Here is a 21180-nt window from a genome sequence, read left to right on the forward strand (position 1 = left end):
TAAGACAGGGAATTTTAACGAGGAATAAATGTCAGGAATTGTAAAAACTGAGTTTAAATGTATTTGGCTAAGGTGTATGTAAACTTCCGACTTCAACTGTATATATATTATATGAGAGAGTGCATTCGGAAAGTATTCAGACCCCTTGACTTTTTCCACTTTGTGTTACGTTGCAGCCTTTTTCTAATATGGATTAAATTGTTTTTCCCTTATCAATCTATACAAAAACAGGTTTCAAAATGTTTGGGGAAATGGAAATATCACATTTACATAAGTATTCAGACCCTTTACTTTCTTGAAGCATCTTTGGCAGCGATTACAGCATTGAGTCTTCTTGGGTATGACGCTACAACTGTATTTGGGGAGTTTCTGCCATTCTTCTCTACAGATCCCCTCAAGCTCTGTCAGGTTGGATGGGCAGCGTCACTGCACAGCTATTTTCAGGTTTCTCCAGAGATGTTTGATCGGGTTCAAGTCCGGGCTCTGGCTGGGCCACTCAAGGACTTTGTCCTGAAGCCACTCCTGCGTCGTCTTGGCTGTGTACTTAGGGTCGTTGTCCTGTTGGAAGGTGAACCTTCACCCCAGTCTGAGGTCCTGACCGCTGTGGAGCAGGTTTTCATCAAGAATTTCTCTGTACTTTGCTCCATTAATGTATCCATCTCCTGACTAGTCTCCCAGTCCCTGCCGCTGAAAATCATCCCCTCCCTGACCAAGGCCCTTCTTCCCCGATTGCTCAGTTTGTCTGGGCGGCCAGCTGTAGGAATAGTCTTGGTGGTTCCAAACTTTTTCCATTTAAGAATGATAGAGGTCACTGTGTTCTTGGGGAGCTTCAATGCTGCAGAAATGTTTTGGTACCCTTCCACAGATCTGTGCCTCGACTCAATCCTGTCTATGCACTCTACAGACAATTCCTTCGACCTCAAGGCTTGGTTTTTGCTCTGACATGCATTGCAAATGCAGGACCTTATTTATACAAGTGTGTCCTTTTCCAAATCATGTCCAATCAATTGAATTTACCACAGGTGAACTCAAATGACGTTGTAGAAACATCTCAAGGATGATCGATGGAAACAGGATGCACCTGAGCTAAATTTTGAGTCTCATAGCAAAGGGTCTGAATACTTATTTAAATAAGGTATATCTGTTTTTTTCATTTTTTATACATTTGTAAAAACCTGTTTTCACTTTTTCATTATGAGGTATTATTGTGTGTAGATTGAAGAGGATTTTTTATTTATTTAATACATTTTAAAATAAGGCTGTACTGTAACATAACAAAATGTGGAAAAAGGGATAGGGGGTGAATACTTACAGAATGCATGTATGTATGTGTATATATATATATTACTATTTTTTATTTTATTTAACACAACAATACAATACACAGACAATACCAATTTCCGCTCCCACAGTATGTGCTCTGGTCAGTAGGTGGTCAGGTCAGTGAGTGCTCTGGTCAGGTCAGTATGTGCTCTGGTCAGTGAGCGCTCTGGCCAGTATGTGCTCTGGTCAGGTCAGTATGTGCTCTGGTCAGTATGTGCTTTGGCCAGTAGGTGCTCTTTTATTTTATTTAACACAACAATACAATACACAGACAATACCAATTTCCGCTCCCACAGTATGTGCTCTGGTCAGTATGTGCTCTGGTCAGTGAGTGCTCTGGTCAGGTCAGTATGTGCTCTGGTCAGTATGTGCTCTGGTCAGTATGTGCTGTGGCCAGTAGGTGCTCTGGTCAGGTCAGTATGTGCTCTGGTCAGGACAGTATGTGCTCTGGTCAGTATGTGCTCTGGTCAGTATGTGCTCTGGTCAGGTCAGTATGTGCTCTGGTCAGTAGGTGCTCTGGTCAGGTCAGTGAGTGCTCTGGTCAGGTCAGTGAGTGCTCTGGTCAGGTCAGTATGTGCTCTGGTCAGTATGTGCTCTGGTCAGGTCAGTATGTGCTCTGGCCAGTAGGTGCTCTGGTCAGGTCAGTATGTGCTCTGGTCAGTATGTGTTCTGGTCAGTGAGTGCTCTGGTCAGGTCAGTACGTGCTCTGGTCAGTGAGTGCTCTGGCCAGTATGTGCTCTGGTCAGGTCAGTATGTGCTCTGGCCAGTAGGTGCTCTTATTTTATTTAACACAACAATACAATACACAGACAATACAAATTTCCGCTCCCACAGTATGTGCTCTGGTCAGTGAGTGCTCTGGCCAGTAGGTGCTCTGGCCAGTAGGTGCTCTGGCCAGTAGGTGCTCTGGTCAGTAGGTGCTCTGGTCAGTAGGTGCTCTGGTCAGTAGGTGCTCTGGTCAGTGAGTGCTCTGGTCAGGTCAGTATGTGCTCTGGTCAGTGAGTGCTCTGGCCAGCATGTGCTCTGGTCAGTGAGTGCTCTGGCCAGTATGTGCTCTGGTCAGTGAGTGCTCTGGCCAGTATGTGCTCTGGTCAGGTCAGTATGTGCTCTGGTCAGGTCAGTATGTGCTCTGGTCAGGTCAGTGAGTGCTCTGGTCAGGTCAGTGAGTGCTCTGGTCAGGTCAGTGAGTGCTCTGGTCAGGTCAGTATGTGCTCTGGTCAGTATGTGCTCTGGTCAGGTCAGTGAGTGCTCTGGTCAGGTCAGTATGTGCTCTGGTCAGTATGTGCTCTGGTCAGGTCAGTATGTGCTCTGGCCAGTAGGTGCTCTGGTCAGGTCAGTATGTGCTCTAGTCAGTATGTGTTCTGGTCAGTGAGTGCTCTGGTCAGGTCAGTATGTGCTCTGGTCAGTATGTGCTCTGGCCAGTAGGTGCTCTTTTATTTTATTTAACACAACAATACAATACACAGACAATACAAATTTCCGCTCCCACAGTATGTGCTCTGGTCAGTATGTGCTCTGGTCAGTGAGTGCTCTGGCCAGTATGTGCTCTGGTCAGTAGGTGCTCTGGTCAGTAGGTGCTCTGGTCAGTAGGTGCTCTGGTCAGTAGGTGCTCTGGTCAGTGAGTGCTCTGGTCAGGTCAGTATGTGCTCTGTTCAGTGAGTGCTCTGGCCAGTATGTGCTCTGGTCAGTGAGTGCTCTGGCCAGTATGTGCTCTGGTCAGGTCAGTATGTGCTCTGGTCAGTATGTGCTCTGGCCAGTAGGTGCTCTGGTCAGGTCAGTGAGTGCTCTGGTCAGGTCAGTGAGTGCTCTGGTCAGGTCAGTATGTGCTCTGGTCAGTATGTGCTCTGGTCACTGAGTGCTCTGGTCAGTGAGTGCTCTGGTCAGTATGTGCTCTGGTCAGCTCAGTAGGCGCTCTGGTCAGTAGGTGCTCTGGTCAGGTCAGTGAGTGCTCTGGTCAGTGGGTGCGCTCGACCCCACCAGCCCCGAGATGTAGGTAAAGGCAAGGCCTGGCCCCCGGTCAAAAATTATTTTCCGAGTGCTGGAAAAACCAAGCCCCACCCGAGACCTGGACGGGCATGGAAGCGAGCGCACCCATAACTACCAGGATCAACACTAACACCACTCACAGCATGAAACCAAACCACAAAACGTAAACTGTCTAACGCAAAACATATAACAATCCCATCTTCACCCCTTATAGGAGGACCTCAAACATTTCTACGGTACATTTGTGTGTAGAATTATTCCAACACTCCACCGTTCAGACAGCCACAGATCAACCCATCTTTCCCAATAAATCATCATTCTACCATTTCCTCTCGCAATACATTCCTCCATTCTACCATGGTGTCTCACTAGGGACTTGAGCCATACCATCTGCAACGTTGCCCCAAAAATATACATAAACAAGAGCACAATGATATTTCCCTTTGACTGACTGGTCCTTCCAACGTTTATTTGTCTAGAAGTTTGTAAATGAATGCTGCTTGGCTCCGTTACAACTAGAGACCTGTGAACTCTTTCATTGATGGTTTTGTAAATGAAAATAAAATGATAGAGTGCATTATTAACCCTGAAAGTGTACTGTGGTGTGTATTGCTCTGTCTTGTGTACAGTTACAGTATGATTAATGGCTGTTGAATAGCACAGCTGTAATTCCTCAGTGTGGATGTTGGCTGAGATGAAGTCAACTCTGATGCGTTTACCTATAACGTCTTATTAGGCGGCTTTAATTACCGTCAGTCAACACTGTTATTGTAGGAAGACCAACGTCTAAACACGACTAATGAGCCCCTCAAAACATGAATCTGTTTATCTTCTTTAACTGGGTATGTAAATAATATGATAGCTGGACCCAGGAGTGTATAAAGAGGTATTTTGAAGGAAAGGATTCAAGCTGAATGATTTTGTATTTATTTGTTTGTACTCAACTTCAACTTACAGTCATTCACAGTTTCATTTGATCAACCTTGCCATGCTCATTACAGACTCAAACTAATTATTTCACCTTCAATTATTCTCAAAGCACCAACGGAAGCAGAAAGTGAAACTCAAAGAAGAACTCGTAGATCTACAGTACACTTTCTACAATGAGTCTCTTTTGACATTGCAGATACCTTGAGTACATCATCTGTAACCTGACAGCTTTCTACGACCAGCATCAAAAGAGATCAGTAGGTCCCCTCAGAGTCCCCTCTCTTCAAGTAGACCCAGCATCGGACACTGCAGCAGACCGGCACCAGAAGAGATCCGTGGGTCCCCTCACAGTCCCATCCCTCCAAGAGGATCCCATGGGGGATGCAGCTGACCCGCAGCCCAGCGAGGTGGGCTTCAGAGATGGGGTGTTCAGAGACACCCAGGGAGATCCCCGGAGAGACTTCCAAAGCAGCCTCCACTACCACGCTTACTTCGGGGGCCAGCCGGATGATGACGTGGGCTTCGGGGAGACACTGAAGGTAAAGAGAGACTCGTCAGCAACCAGAGTGTTGCCAGTGCTGACGGGGGAGGGGGGGGGGGATAACAAATCAAGGAAAGGAAAAGGATACATTTCTGTGTCTCTGTGATAATCTGATCTTATCTTACAGAACCCCCAGGAGGACACCAGCCAGGACTTCGACAGTCGCTATGACTACGTGGTCTGTGAGGAGGACGAGGAGGTCACCTGCGCCCCTGCGCCGGACGAGTTCAACCCGTGCGAGGACATCATGGGCTTCAGCTTCCTGCGGGTGTCTGTGTGGTTCGTGTCCCTACTGGCTGTTGTAGGCAACATGGTGGCCCTTCTAGTCCTCCTCACCTCTCACTACAAGCTCTCCGTCTCCCGCTTCCTCATGTGTCACCTGGCCTTCGCTGACCTCTGCATGGGGATATATCTCCTCCTCATCGCCTCTGTGGACCTTCACACCCGGGCAGAGTACTACAACCACGCCATCGACTGGCAGACGGGGCCGGGCTGCGGGTTAGCGGGGTTCTTTACCGTGTTTGCCAGCGAGCTGTCGGTGTATACGCTGACGGTGATCACGCTAGAGAGGTGGTATGCGATAACGTTCGCCATGAGGCTGGACAGGAAGTTGCGTCTGCCCCATGCAGCTGCTGTGATGTTGGCTGGATGGTTGTTCTGCCTCCTCCTAGCGATGCTCCCCCTAGTGGGGGTTAGTAGTTACCAGAAGGTCAGTATTCATCTATTTCTTAATATTAATTTATTTGATTCTGTGATTGATTGTGTTACAAAACCAATTAGCCAGTCTACGGTAAGCCTAGGACCCCGTAGACCTGCAAGAGTAGCCATAGCAGTGGGCTGGCTAATCGGTTTTGTAACGATTGATTGATGGATTATTTATTTTATCTTTATTTAACTAGGTCAGTATCTGCCTACCCATGGACACGCAGTCCACCGTGGCCCAGGTGTACATTGTCTCAGTCCTTATCCTCAACATCCTGGCATTTCTGGTCATCTGTGCCTGTTACATCAAGATCTACTGCACTGTCCACAACCCGCACTACCGGTCCGGCTCCAAAGACACCAACATCGCCAAACGCATGGCCGTCCTTATCTTCACGGACTTCGTGTGTATGGCGCCCATCTCTTTCTACGCCATGTCGGCGGTTCTGGACCGGCCTCTCATCACTGTATCCAACTCCAAGATTCTGCTGGTGCTCTTCTACCCTCTCAACTCCTGTGCCAACCCCTTCCTGTACGCCATCTTCACCAAGGCCTTCAGGGGGGATGTCTTTATCCTGCTCAGTAAGGTGGGGTTGTGCCAGCGCCGGGCACAGCTCTTCAGAGGGCAGACGGTCAGTTCGAAGGGTAGCAGTGGGGTATGTCACCAGGTCCGGAGAGGTAAGAAGAGAGACAAAAACGAGAAGGGAACAGGAGGACCAGAGGAGGTACCCATCCACCTGCAGGATCGTTCTGGGTCTGGTCAAACCTACCTCCAACCCACCTCCCAGCAACCCAGTCCGGAGGAGAACTGTAGCCTGTACACATGAACTCAAACCTAGCCTGGGGAGATCAAAGAGTACTGTGATGGTGCCAGTGATGGTTTGGTTGGAGAGAGGAGAGGAGCCACAGTGAAATCAAAACTGGAAGTGGATTGAACTGTTAAGATATTTTACAGCAAGCCAGACTTTTTTCAGAACCTTTTCGCACGTTTGACTGTTTTCACAATTTCTGCTGTGATTTTTGTTGTTGTTGCAATTAATATACTGACTGTCAAGGAATATTACGTGTCAGTGAGATATGAGATATCCTGGTTGATTGCAGCAAAACTTCGTTAGGAAATGATCCTATTTCGGTCGTTAATTCTAAAGATTTAATAGGGTGTTGAAACTGTCAGCTGTACTGTATCTGAAAACAAAGTTGATTTACACCTTTGTTTAAATTGTAGATGAACTAAAGCTGGTCCCCCCAAAAAATATCTCCTCGATCAATGTTTTATCACATTTAGCAAATCTACCCCGTTTTCTTGTGAACTTTAAATCCATGATTATTCATACATACCAGACAAAAAAAGGGACGTTTTTTTTACACTAAGAGCTAAATGAAGAAATTATGAACTTTGAGAGGTCTGCAATATGATATTTGATTTCTCAAACGTCAGACCTATGAAATGAAGAGATTCCTTAGAGCACAGGTGTCAAACTCATTCCATGGAGGGCCGAGTGTCTGCGGGTTTTCGCTCCACCCTTGTACTTGATTGATGAATTAACATCACTAATTAGTTAGGAACTCCCCACACCTGGTTGTCTAGGGCTTTATTGAAAGGAAAGACCAAAAACCTGCAGACACAAGGCCCTCCGTGGAATGAGTTTGACACCCCTGCCTTAGAGACTCCTGGATATTGTCCTGGTACTGTATTACAGATCAGCCTGCAGGTCCAGGGTGATTAGAAACTAGACCTAACTTCAGACAGGGAAATACTGCATCCCTTAATGTTGCGCAATGTGTATACTGTATAGAAATGAGAAGAGTAATCCACGTACAAAGACATAAAATGCAAAACTTTGTTGTGATACTGCATCTTTTTAGTGTGCCTTTAAAAATGTTAATTAACAAACCAGCTACATAAAGGAAGTGAGAAAATGTGTTAATCGTCACATGGCATCAATCTATAGAAGGAGCCATAATGTGAAAACCAGACATGAGTGTTTTTACCAAACCGTTCTCTTTGAAAAGTATCTACAGCATAAGTGATTTGGTTTTGCCCCAAATGTATATTACATTCCAGAGATACATTAAACATTTGTCTACTTATTTTTCTTCTTCTCGTGGTCCTATTTAATGTTGCTACTGAACTGATCCAAATAAACATGTAAAGAATTTCCAGAAATACATCCCAACCCCGAAACCAATATATATTTCCATTCTTAAGAGGATATAAGTGACTTTTCAGACAGAGAAGATGCAACCAGACCTGGGTTCAATTACTTTCACATACATTCCGATGTATGTATTCAGATATATTTTATTTGAAAAGACAAGTTGTTGAATATTTTAATAAATTTGGAAATACACTTAAAGTATTTGAAAATACACTTACTCATACACATTCCTTGCACTTAACCCAGGTATTTTAAAATAGTCTCAAATACAATTGGTAGACTACTTGGTTTGTATACATAACCATTCAAATACTCTAATAAAAGTACTTGTTTTGGGCTGTGTATTTGAAAATACTCCAATACACAGAAAAAAATATTTTCAATACCAGATACTCAAATACACATGTATTTGAACCCAGGTCTGGATAAAACCGTGCCTTGCTAGAAAAACAAACATACAAAAAAAAGCAAGATAGCTGTTGCTATAGTGAGATATTGGAGCTTTCTGCCAATGACCGCCCGCTTGACATCTGGATAGCATTTGAACTGCACTGTGACACTTTCAGAGAAATGCAGACAGCTAGGGAATTAACTTTCCTGGAAAAAGCGATCATTTCCTATTATGTTTTTATTTTCTCTCTTGCATCAGGCCAAAGTGATATGCAACTCTTCCGTTCAGCTAAATAAAGGTTCTTGGCCTTTTGTTAGATTTTGTCAGATATCCAACAGATTAAAAATATTCTGTTTTTCTAATTCGTATAAAAACATTTTACTGGTTGACACAAGTTGTCTTAGTCGAGTCTTCAATATCAAAAGGATTAAATACAGTGAAAACGGGAATTATAAAACCAACCGAGGACCATGTAACAGGTTCTGTTATATTGAAGTAGTAAAAACTCAATAAAATACTTAGTCATCACATTTATTTGTAGTATTACATTGTTATTGATTACAGCATTGAGTTTAGAGGTTGAAAGGCAATTCACTGTACTTGTGCATGACATTAAACTTGAAACAAATCGATTGAGGGGTAAGACGGATCTCATTGAGTTCACCAGAGTACATAACAATATTATACTATGTCCTCCCATGGCACAAACTAGAATAAAATATTAATCAAACAGAGAAAAAAAAGACAGTCATGGTCTACAGACAGGGTCAAACAAACGGACTTGTGTTAAATTGAACCAATTTCATTCCATTCTCTCTAGCCCTGGTTCCTATCATGGCCTGGCCCATTCCTCTCCTGGTATTTCAAATAAACCTCTCATCTCCCAGACGCTCCCCAAATAACCAGGAGGGCAGGGCGCTTTGGATGAACGACATGCAACCACGCTGCCATATTGAGTTTCTCAACACAAATAGTGGGAAGAAACTGAACTCATCAAAAGCGGGAGAGAACGAGAGAGATGGGAAGAGCGAGAGAGAACGAGAGAGATGGGAAGAAAGAGAGAAGGCAGATTCTAATATTGAAAAAATATTAGGACTGGTCTGTGTCTGAGATCGTGCTGTTTTTATATTAATGCTGTGACTCAGCTTGTTGACTTGTCCCTCACGTCTACGCAGGTCAGTAGGTGTAGTCAGTGTGCTGCTCTTGAAAGGTCAAGGGTCACCCTCTCATAGAACTACTAGAGCGTTCCACCACACTCTGCTCTCTTACGCAGAGAAAATGAGAAAATGGTGAAGTGGAGGGGAAAGAAAACACTCCTTCCTCCCTTTCAGATTTTTCAAATGTCTCCAGACCGCCTTGCCTGCCATTATTTCATGCTAGTGAACCCCACAGCCGACAAGAGACATGTCACAAGGCCCCACATCACTCGTTCCAACACTTTTAATAACAGCCAGAGTCCATCACTATAATTGGATGGACTGCAGATGTCCACCATCGAGCCTGTAGACCCTGGGTCAAATATCATACTCTCTAGCGAGCTTACTCCCAGGATATTCTCCCCGTTGGACTTGGGATTTTGGAATCAAGAGGATACATCGGACGTACCTGGATCCATAAAAACCAGGCAGTATAACTAGCAGCTCTCTACTTCAGTGCTCACTCAGTAGGCTAGGCCCAGACTACTCCTGAGTTTGTAGGGTCCACTATCCCTCATCCACTCCATCTGAGTTTTTAACTTCAACTCCATCTGGCATTTAGGATGGGCCACTACTCATCTCCATTTACAATCAGAGGCAGAATCAACATCATATGAGTAATTTAGCACACCCTTATCCAGAGCATTCAACTAAAGTAGGTAAAACCAACACAATCCATTTAAACTAGGCTGAGTAACTGGGCTCTAGTCCCACTTCCACCATACCTTTTATCTCAAAAGTACCCACATGAAAACATACACCAGCTGGTCTGGAATTAGGGCACGAGAAACACCCACACAACATGGCCCACTGCCATACAGTATTTGGATTATCCCACACAAAATGTGGAAAGTGGGGATTAATCTAAAGATATATCGCCGTGGAAAAGGATTGTAAGATTTATAGCTGACCGAATCCTCAGTTAAAAAATATAAAGTTTGTGTCAAAGCTACAATCACCCAAATTATTTCTTTTCTGAGGTAAGATATTCTTAAATTCTGCCGCTCATCTGTCAATGAACGATTAAACTATTCCAGTAAAAACATTAAAAAAGCCATACACAAACCAGCTTTGATATTACTTTAATAAAATGTTTAGAAAAGGCAAAAACTCAACATGTCTGCTCAATAAAATACTACCTTCTCTAATTACTTGTATTCAAAGCACATCCTCCAAGTTATTGTCATTTACAAAGATCTTTGATTTGAAATAAAAATGGTTATATGAATGATAATACAAACGATACATCTCAAACCAACCGTTTCTTTCCCAACAGCAGTTGAAAAGCATGGTACATGAAGAAAAAAATAAGTCAAAGTACATTACCTAGAGAAATCCTCTCCAAATGATTATTATCATTATATGTGAATACCTAAATGCCAAACTAAAATCCAAAAGGCACATACGAAATTACATCAGGGAATTAGAACATGTGGAATTAGGAACAATGCTAAAATAATTTGATTAAAATGGCCATTTGAGCAGAAGAGTGGCTCATATCATATGCTACTGCTTGTCCAAGCGCAGAGTTCCACAACTAGAAGCTACCTTGAAATGTTCCAGCATACATTCCTCAACAGAATGACTACTTTAGTCATGAGTTGGGCCATTGTGTCTGAGAATGACTGCACAGGCATACATATATACACACACACACACAAAACCCAAACAGAATCAAAGCTACTATGAAAAAGCTGAAAACATACTTTATTTATTTCAGAGACATTTTTTTGATGCAATGGGGCACTGTTAAAATAAACTGCAGAGAACACACACCTTGCCCCCCAGAAGTTGAAACCTGCTTGAACAGGACTTTTCTAAAATCATCATGATTAAAATGAAAGCACAAGACAGACAGTGCTGTACACAGCAGCCAAGACATGGCCCACAGCACATGGAGCCTCGTCCAACCAACTAAAAGAAAAAAGGAACACTTCGTTATCATCATAAGAGCACAGATTGGTGCGGCTTCTTGATTACTTTTTACCCCCCCCCCCGAAATATATAACACTGCCTGAGCTTTCAGGAATAAATACAAAAATCGACAAAAGAAATGAATCACAAAAATGTTATCTATTTTTACTGTAAAATCGGAAAGGGGATGTGGGGTGTCCATTCTTCCAACAACATTAACTGATGAATCCATCTTCAACAAGCAGTGAACTCGGACAGACCTCACACACACACAATATTGGGCATGCTGTGGCCAAACTTGACCGACTTCACGATACATCGACACTGACAATGCAAATCTCCAGCTGGCTGCACTGATTAACCACTGAATTAGAAGACCAGATACACAAAACAGGAAAACTGTAAATGTTTGAAGACATTTGTACAATAATTGTATCTATCCATTTATTGGTTGATTCATTAACCGTCTTTGCACGGGGTCAGTCAACGATAGAATGATTTAGGAGGGCTTGAAAAAGAAGCAGACGGGGGATTTTTTTTTAAATCCCCAATGGCATCCTATTCCCTTTGTAGAGCACTACTTTTGACCAGGGCTCACAAAAATGCATTCTATAGGGAATAGGAGGTGCCCTGGGTTCCCTTCGCTCAATTTACATCACTAGGTCGTTACCGTTCTTTTGCCTTTAGTGGGGTTGGTCTTCATCATAACAATAAAAATATACGAAGTTACAACGATTACAGGAGGGGAGCGCTACACTGCCGAACACTAGTATCAACTGGATACCCGGAAGGAAACTTCTAGTATGGACCATGAGAACACGTGGCAGGAATATCATATCAGTGACATGGAATGGAGATTTACAACAAGAAGCTAATAACGTCGGCCTTTGCAAACAGCCATCTTAACTCAATACACTGGTGTCAACTTTACTGTGTAGTGCAGGGTCACTTTGAGAAGAAAAAAAACCTACTAGGATTGACTGACAAGTTCCCTAGCCAATCACTGGGCACAACTGGAATTGACAGATTTCCCTGTCCAATCGCTGGGCATTTTCACTGAACTTTGACCTCGATTCAAACCTATAGGTATACAGTGTTTAGGGTGGGTCAAGTCAAGTCGGTGGTTATATCTGGTCCACTACAAGTGTGTAAGACTGTCAGTTCAAACTGAAGGTGAATTCATTCAAACAAAGAAGCGCAAAGGATCCCTCCTCCTCTGAGGGTTCTACGATGCAGGGACAGTCTTCTCAAGCTTGTTGGGTATTGATACTGAAATACCATTCATTCAGATGTGCATCTCACAGTTTTGGGTGGTGTCATATTTTCCTTCCCCCACCAACCCACCACAGGTCTTCGGGCTGAAATGTCTCCAGTGATTCCCTGGGTCTTCAGTTATTGAGGTCTCCCTCTTTCTCGAACAGAAAGTTCCAGAGTTCTTTTGTGGTGTTTTGTTGCTTTGCCTACGTTCCAAACAGCACCCTATTCCCCTATGTAGTGCACTCATTTTGACCAGAGGACTATGGGCCTTGGTCAAAAGTAGCGCACTATAAAAATCGGTAATAGGGTGCCATTTTGGATGTACCCTTTTTGTGGTGCGTTTTACCACTCAGCGTCCCCGATGGCTTTGGAGAAGACGTAGTCTCGGCCATTCAGGTTCATGATCCCATCCTTCAGGTGGAACTTCCATTTGTTCTTACTTCTGTGAATCTGAGGAGAGAAAATAGTTAGGTAGCAACAGACTGGGATGCCTCGCTCTTTCGCACAATACCGTGTGTATCGGAGGAGAAGAGGGAAACCAAATGGACAGTGTCAGTGATGGTGTTAGGACAGGAGCAGACGGGGATACCAGACACATACATAGGAAGTCTCACTGGTTTCCTCACTGTGGATTCTCATATACAGGATACATCGTATTGTAGTCATCTGGGGATGACTTACCTTGTCGTACTGGCACACCACCACGTTCTCTGTGTCAAACAGTTCTTGGTCCTCCTCATCACTCACGTCATCTTCACTGTTCAGAGGCTCCTGAAAAGGGGGGGGGGGATTGATAACCTACATACAGTGCATTCAGAAAGTATTCAGACCCCTTGACTTTTCCCACATTTTGTTACGTTACAGCCTTTTTATAAAATGGATTAAAAAAATAATAAATCTCCACACAATCCCCCATAATGACAAAGTGAAAACATTTTTAGAAATGTTTGCAATTTAACAAAAAACCCAGAAATACCTTATTTAAATAAGAGCAAAAACCAAGTCATGAGGTCGAAGGAATTGTCCGTAGAGCTCCAAGACAGGTTTGTGTCGAGGCACAAATGTGGGGAAGGATACCAAACAATTTCTTCAGCATTGAAGGTCCCCAAGAACACAGTGGTCTCAATCATTCGTAAAAATGGAAGATTGGAACCACAAAGAATCTTCCTAGAGCTGGCCACTCAGCCAAACTGAGCAATCGGGGGAGAAGGGCCTTGGTCAGGGAGGTGACCAAGAACCTGATGGTCACTGACAGAGCTCCAGAGTTCCTGTGGCAATGGGAGAACTTTCCAGAAGGACAACCATCTCTGCAGCACTCCACCAAATCAGGCCTTTATGGTAGAGTGGCCAGACGGAAGCCACTCCTCAGTAAAAAGGCACATGACGGCCCACTTGGAGTTTGCCAAAAGGCACCTAAAGGACTCACAGACCATTACAAGATTTTCTGGTCTGATGAAACCAAGGTTTAACACTTTGGCCTGAATGCCAAGCATCACGTCTGGAGGAAACCTGGCAGCATCCTACGGTGAGTCATGGTGGTGGCAGCATCATGCTGTGGGGATATTTTCAGCGGCAGGGACTGGGAGTCTAGTCAGGATCGAGGAAAAGATTAATGGAGCAAAGTACAGAGAGATTCTTGATGAAAATCTGCTCCAGAGCACTCAGGACCTCAGTCTGGGGTGAAGGTTCACCTTCCAACAGTACAACGACCCTAAGCACACAGCCAAGATAATGCAGGAGTGCCTTCGGGACAAGTCCCTGAATGTCCTTTAGTGGCCCAGCCAGAGCCCGGACTTGAACCAGATCGAACATCTTTGGGGAGACCTGAAACTAGCTGTGCAGCAACGCTCCCCATCCAACCTAAGGATCTGCAGAGAAGAATGGGAGAAATCCCCAAATACAGGCGTACCAAGCTTGTAGTGTCATACCCAAGAAGGCAAAGCGGTAATCGCTGCCAGAGGTGCTTCAACAAAGTAAAGGGTCTGAATACTTATGTAAATGTGTTTATATATTTTTTGTTAGTAAACATTTCTAAAAACCTGTTTTTGCTTTGTCATTATGGGATATTGTGTGTAGAAGAAGGAATTTTGTTTCTCTCCAATTTTAAAATAAAGCTGTAACAAAATGTGAAAAAAGTCAAGGGGTCTGAACACTTTCCAAAGGCACTGTATTTCCATCCTATCACTCAATCTCTACAGCCAAATCTAGAGAGTACAACAGTGTGCTGGTAAAGTGCATTGGAACTGGTTACAGATAGTTTTGCTCACCTAGTCAGTAGGTCATACAAACATTCTAAGGGTAAAAGTTTAGAACCATTGTCTCTCTCTCGGTCTCATTGAGAGTACTACCCACCTCCTCCACCTGGCCTTCCTCCCCTCCATCCTTATCCTTGTCTTCATCCTCATCCTCATCATACTCCTCCTCCTCCTCGTCCTCATCCTCTGAGGACGTGTCTCCCGCTCCGTCAACCTGCAGCATCATAGGAGGCTGCTGCTTGGCTTGCTGCTGTGGTGGCCCTGGCGCAGCGCCACCCTGGGCCTGTTGTACTTGTTGGACCTGCTGCTGGATCTGCTGCACCTGGCCGGGCATCTGCATTACCTGAAGAGAGTGATGGGTTGAGAAGGATTGGGTGGTGAGAGCTGGTTGAATGTGGCATGGGGTGTTCAGCAGAGGAATCCCCATTTGTATATACAATAAATAATTCCCTCTTGCATATCTATAGATTCTCAAAAGCGGAGTGTAAAAATTACATTGAATGTAGGTATACTAATGCATATTTTATCAAATCATTTCAGGGGAATACGTGTACCATCCTTTTTTGTTTCTATAGAGCGCCAGTAGTGACTAGTGAGTGTTTGATATCTGACCTGTGCGTTTTGCTGGACCTTGTTCCCAGTGAGGACGATCTGTTGAGGCTGGATGATGACTCCAGTCTGCTGCGGGTGGCCTCCCTGGAGAGGAGCCAGCACCTGGGAGGGCAGCAACATGACATTACACCCCACTGAACCACCAGGAACTAGTAACGGACACTTCACCTTCCAAAACCACTCAGCTTGCACAACATAGCCATCTTAAGCCACTTCTGTAAATCTGAGGACAATCTGCACGAGGAGGATCACCTCCACCAGAGGTACCACCTCCATTTGTCTATTTCAGCCACGCCGGCCGCTGACAGGCATATAAGACCGAGCACACAGCCATGCAATCTCCATAGACAGGCATTGGCAGTAGAATGGCCCATACTGAAGAGCTCAGTGACTTTCAATGTGAAACCGTCATAGGATGCCACCTTTCCAACAAGTCAGTTCGTCAAATGTCCGCCCTGCTAGAGATGCCCTGGCCAGTGCACACAGTGAGGTCCATACAGAAATGGTTTGAGATCGATGCGGAAGAACTTGACTGGCCTGCACAGAGCCCTGACCTCAAACCCATCGAACACCTTTGGGATGAATTGAAACGCTGACTGCGAGCCAGGCCTAATCGTCCAACATCAGTGCCCGACCTCACTAATGCTCTTGTGGCTAAATGGAAACAAGTCCCCGCAGAAATGTTCTAACATCTTGTGGAAAGCCTTCCCAGAAGAGTGGAGGCTGATACAGCAACAAAGTGGGGACCAACTCCATATTAATGCCCATGATTTTGGAATTAGGTGTTCAACAAGCAGGTGTCCACATACTTTTGGCCATGTAATGTATATGTTGGAGGACGGCGAGCAGACCTACCTGTGTAATGGGGCGTACCTGCTGTATTACGGGAGCCTGCCCGCCACCCGGCTGCATCTGAGGAAGGACCTGCTGTTGTAGCACCATCTGCTGCTGGGGCTGGATGATGTACTGAGCACCGTTGGCTGCACGCACAAACTGTAGGATCTGACCTGGGGTCAGAGGAGGAGGATATTAGACCTATGAAGAGTATGTTCAGGATCTGACTGGAGAACAGAGGAGAGGAACGAGCGATGAAGGCCGAAGCCCTCGGACCCAGACCCAACCTCGTGAGACTCAATCAAAGATCCATATTATCGAAACCATGACAACACCAAGAACAGTTTGAATGTTGAGAAACAAGTATATTAACAAGTCAGAAAGAAAGGCTTCTTATTCCTAGGTTGTACACACCGTCCGATGTCTTAATATAACAATTCTGGGACAAATTGCCTGATGTGCGTCACCCGGGAAGGACATAAGAAATCCAGGGCAGAACAAAACAAAAAACACATTGGTATTTGGTGAGGTAATCTTTCTGCAACAATACGGCTGTGTATATACTTTTAGTTGTCAAATAATCAATGAATCACTATGCACTGTTATAACACATGATTAATACTAGACCTAGTGTGATGTTAAATGTTCTACCTTGGCTGGTGATAAGCTGATGGTAGGGACTGACACCTGTGGGTAAGGCCAGGGTTGCTGCGGTGGCTGCTGCACTCTACAGGACAAACAGAGAAAACGCACATTACTAACCAGGCAAGGGGAAAATAAATAAATAACGAGAGGGTGCGCTAGAGTGTGTCCTTGTTCAAGATAAGACTCTTCACAGATAAACAGTTCTTCAAAACGCCCGGAGAAGCATTTAAAATGTAACCTATCAATTTGCTATAATAATCCCATATTCTGTGCAGACCGGTGAAATCTGTGCATCACACAAAGACTACAGCGTCTAAATCTAAGACACATGTGAGTTCAGAAGACAAAACCAGTTGATGGGGGAAGGTTAGATAGGAAAAAAACAGTCCGTCAGAAAAACTGGTCAGAAAACTAGGGAGACACCTTTCTATCGTCTTTGAAAAACAGAGCTAGAATATCCCAGAGTCTAAGACTGATCTAACTTCAGCTCAGAAAATACCCGGGGGGGGGGGGGGGACAGACGAGTGTGAGGCTCTTCTCGGTTTATCTGCTCAGTAATCCAGTCTGAAATCCGTAGCTCTCACTAAACGATTTCCTGAGTGGCCTCGCTTCTCCTCCCCTCCTTCCCTCATCCCTCTGTTCCATCTGTCCTCCAGCTGGCCTGGTCAGTGTCACGCTCAGCGCCAGCTCTTATGTCACCGGTCCTAAACGTGTAGTCCATCTACAGACAACCACCCTACTCCACTCACCATCCCCGTTGCACTCATGTGCTGCAGAATTTTAGGATCCTGCACAATGACTTGCTGCTGGGGTGCTGTGGAGAGACAGGGGAGATGCATGTATTCATTAAAGTATTGATTCCACACTCAGTAATTACACTTCTAATAAATGTGAAACAACATCTTGCCAATGCTGCTTTGGAACAAACAGTGTGTGTGTGTGTGTGTGTGTGTGTGTGTGTGTGTATGTAAACAATAAATACTGTATTATAATCATCAAGGGATTATATTACCGCTTGTGACAGTAGGCCGGGTGGATTGCCAGCTCGTCACTGTGAATAAGAATGGATTCTCTTTTCAATGCATTTGTGGTTTTCATATACTTTGCAGATACTCATTTCAAGTAGTTCTTTGAAATGGACTTTGAATTGGGCAACTTAGACAAGGACCTGTTGTGTCTGGACTCATAGCAATTTATATCATACACTGAGTGTGAAAAGACCAGACATGGTGGTTAGGGGTGGCAGGCAGGGCTGGTCTGAGGTGGGTGGTTGGCTTTAAAGTGGTGTGTCAGGGAACCATCTATATGGGTTTTACATAGCGCTTTTCAATGCCCCAAATATACTCATACACTGGAGGTGGACCAGGAAGTGAGAAAGATGGTGATTAGAGGTGTTAGAGGCTGGGCATGGCTGTAAAAACGGGGCAATGGTTTATAGGCCAGGTTAATTTCCTGAACACAGATTCGACCTAATCCTGGACTAAAAAGCCTAATCAATTGAGAATCTCCATTGAACATGCTTTTTAACTATAGGACGAGGCTTATTCTGTATCTGGGAAACCAGCCCATAACGTACCAAGGACAGCAGAGGTGACGTGTCAGGGCCGAGGACTCACCTTGCTGCTGCGGGGGCAGGAGGACCTGCTGTGCCTGGGCTTGCTGGGTGGCCTGCTGGGCCTGTTGGGCCTGCTGATGGGCTGCTGCCTGGAGGGCCGCCTGCTCCTCGGTATGGAAGCCCTCCACTGCCTTACTCTGCATTAACTTGTTCTCCCACAGCTAGGGAAGAAGAAAAGACAATAACATAAAAGGAGGGGTAAGAAGTTGACCATCAGTTTATAATCTAATATAATTTCATGTTTTCCAGAGGGATCTTTAGACTTGCTTGTCCTCTGACCACAAATGGAAGGTGGAATTAGATGGTCCATTCATTTGGGATTGAGGCTTAGAGATCTCATATTGCATAATAGTAGGATCTACTATAGATCTGCAAGAGGAAGAATATTCTAGAATGGAATGCGCTTAAAAAGGAAGTGATGAGTTCCGTACTGTTTTGAGCTCCATGAGAACCTGCTCGTCCACCCCCTCATCCAGGAAGAGCTCCCGGACTTCGTTGATAACATCTTCAATCACAGACCTGTACAGTTTAGGCTGACAGAACATACAGAGCACTGTTAGAAGTGCTCTAAAATATAGTATAGTTATTCCACATAGTGATAACTGAAATGTATTCAAATGCAGCTTGGTAAAGAATGTCAGCCAACAAATAATACAAAATGTCATTTTGGGGCATGACTGCCTTTGAACATCAGTGCCAGACATTCATAAACTGCATACCATAATAATCTTAAAATGAACAGAACTTAGAAACCACAAAATGTCAACAAAAAAGTGCCATTCTTGCAACTAAGCTATGTAAAATCAGTTCCAAATTATGATTTGTAAAGTAAAAGCAAGCAGACTTTCCTTGCATTCCCCCAAATTTTACAAATTCTTGGACAAGTTGGGACAATTCATCATCAAGTTATATTAATATATGATTGAACAGTTTGGAAACCCTGGACTAGACCACAAATGTGCAGTGCATATGGGAGCTTTCAAACCGTAAACAAGTTAACGCAGCAATCGTTTCTCAATCAATCGGCCTTTAGGATTTTCTCAAACTGTAAACAACCGAAATAAATCGTTCAGCTTGCGAGAACTAAACTCGATAGGCCATGCACAATATAGCTTAACGTTCAATCATACACCGTCAAACTAAAATGATCGCATGAACACCGACAGAGGTCACTTTCCCCGGTGTCACCATCGCCCTGCCCGCCTCTTGGCCTGTCTGCTCACTATTTAAAGCTCAGTCTGGTGTTTATATGTAGAGACGGTGACGTAGGGTTGAGTAGCGCCTTCCCATCCCGGGCAGTCTATATTAGAGAGCCAATATGGCGGTATAAAACCGAGCTGCGGAAAGGAGGAGGGTCACAACCGTCAAGAGAGGAGACATGGAAGCCATTTTACGGAGCCGGGGTCAGGCACACATTGCCTCACGCTCGCAGTCACTAATATTCGAATGTTGGATGTAAATGGGAATGTAGCTAGAAGATAGTGTGACTTTAGCTGGTTAAAATGTGATTTTAGAGACGGACAAATAAATAGTGGAGAATAGAGGACTACGTGTTTTGGGGCGGCTAGCGAGCAGCCTTGTTCGTGTAATGGTGGACAGAGGCACTGTACGACCTTGTTTGAAATTATCAAGCAATAAATAACACCTGAATCAGTTTTAATTACGACAATAGGAATTAAACAAATGCATTGGATGAGAAGGTGCTTCCAACTGTACATCAAGGCAAACTGCAAGTTTTCATTAGGCTCCAGGAACAATTCCTAAACTCCAAGCTACTGTAGATAGTTACTAGTTAGTACGAGAAGTTAGTACGAGAACTAACGTTATTGCTAGTTAACTACGTTATATTTTTTTGCTAGCTCTCCAGTCCACATTGAAAATGCACCAATGTAGTTGATGCATGTTGACTAGCTAACGTTACTGTAGTTAGGCGCAGCATAGCTTGCAAATTAGCCTAAAAGCCAATAAACAAGGCTCAAATCACATTTCTAACTTGATATTTAATTATCTAGCTTAAACTAAAAGACTTGGCTAAAGGTTAAAACTACATCTGAGAACATTTGCCCAAGATAAGTTAAAAACGTAATTCCCCAGCTGCATTCTGAAAATGATTTAGCTATGGTTTCGAGAGGTTAAAATGGCTGTTGTACTTATGGCTATCATTTTTATTCATGAGAAAATCTAAATTGTTTCCCCAACAATACTCCCTAAGTAACTTATTTTAATGTTTTTGCACTCAATTATATTTTTTGGCAGTTAGTTTGCCATCATAACTAGTTCTGTCTCACTAACTACCCTCTGAGAATGATCCTTACCACTGGATTCGAGTTAGCCGAGCTCGCCATTACGCGTAGTGTAAAACCACACGAAAATGAAGCGAGGAATGAGAGCAAAAAAAGAAAAAACGTTCTAAAACAACTGGGTACGATACTTAAAATTAGCCGGCATAACTTTTGTAAATAAAACACAGATTTGAACGGTCTTATTTACAAATCCGGTCTGTGCCTTCCCAGCCGTTCTTCGCCCGCCGTTGTCCTCCTTTATATACTGAGCTGGAGCTGCGAGTGCGCGAGACATAAGGCAGGTCAACCCGGTCATTACCGCGAGAGTCCGCGAGAATATCGTACAGAAGAAAAACATATTCAGTTTTGACAGTACTGCGAAATGTATTTTTACCTAGTGTATTGGGAATTGAATGAATGAAATTATTTACAAAAACAAATAGCTTTGCTTATATCATTTCTGATTAGCGTTGATGCTGACTACTGTTTTTTTTAGTTTTTGGTATTACTACGTTTTGTTTGGTATATAAACATCACA

General features: G+C 44.0%; 2 protein-coding genes across 5 annotated transcripts in view; one reads left to right on the forward strand and one right to left on the reverse strand.

Annotated features, from left to right (window-relative positions):
- Positions 1 to 6942, forward strand: part of LOC129817782 (thyrotropin receptor-like) — a 33183-nt gene extending 26241 nt beyond the window's left edge. The window contains exons 10-12 of the mRNA XM_055873340.1: positions 4436 to 4778; positions 4908 to 5489; positions 5680 to 6942. Of these exons, the coding sequence (XP_055729315.1) occupies positions 4436 to 4778; positions 4908 to 5489; positions 5680 to 6309 (1555 nt within the window). The 3' untranslated portion in view covers positions 6310 to 6942. The remainder of the gene's footprint in view (positions 1 to 4435; positions 4779 to 4907; positions 5490 to 5679) is intronic.
- A 3352-nt stretch (positions 6943 to 10294) lies between these two features.
- On the reverse strand, positions 10295 to 20796 carry LOC129817785 (transcription initiation factor IIA subunit 1-like). Of its 4 annotated transcripts, none has more exons than XM_055873345.1 (12): positions 20676 to 20796; positions 18792 to 18893; positions 18362 to 18521; positions 17758 to 17796; positions 17495 to 17559; positions 16752 to 16827; positions 16515 to 16553; positions 16140 to 16273; positions 15267 to 15368; positions 14752 to 14997; positions 13081 to 13170; positions 10295 to 12849 (listed from the first exon to the last, which is right to left on the reverse strand). In XM_055873345.1, the coding sequence occupies exons 1-12, from the start codon at positions 20703 to 20705 to the stop codon at positions 12742 to 12744; spliced, it is 1191 nt and encodes a 396-aa protein (XP_055729320.1). In that variant the 5' UTR covers positions 20706 to 20796; the 3' UTR covers positions 10295 to 12741. The 4 variants fall into 4 exon arrangements, with proteins under 4 accessions (XP_055729320.1, XP_055729319.1, XP_055729322.1 ...); XM_055873344.1 differs by having other exon boundaries at positions 16122 to 16273; XM_055873347.1 differs by lacking the exon at positions 16515 to 16553.
- Positions 20797 to 21180: the final 384 nt, after the last annotated feature.

This window comes from Salvelinus fontinalis, chromosome 20, assembly GCF_029448725.1.
Source record: "Salvelinus fontinalis isolate EN_2023a chromosome 20, ASM2944872v1, whole genome shotgun sequence".
Classification (NCBI taxonomy): Eukaryota; Metazoa; Chordata; class Actinopteri; order Salmoniformes; family Salmonidae; genus Salvelinus; species Salvelinus fontinalis.

What these genes read in the sequence shown, in the direction of transcription:
- LOC129817785 (XM_055873344.1), bottom strand. Translation starts at nt 20,705, where the DNA reads ATGGCGAGCTCGGCTAACTCGAATCCAGTG. An exon ending in CCGGCCTACTGTCACAAGCG is followed by an intron (nt 17,560 to 17,757) that starts GTAATATAATCC and finishes GTCTCTCCACAG; the next exon opens with CACCCCAGCAGCAAGTCATT. An exon ending in AGGTACGCCCCATTACACAG is followed by an intron (nt 15,369 to 16,121) that starts GTAGGTCTGCTC and finishes CTGCCCTCCCAG; the next exon opens with GTGCTGGCTCCTCTCCAGGG.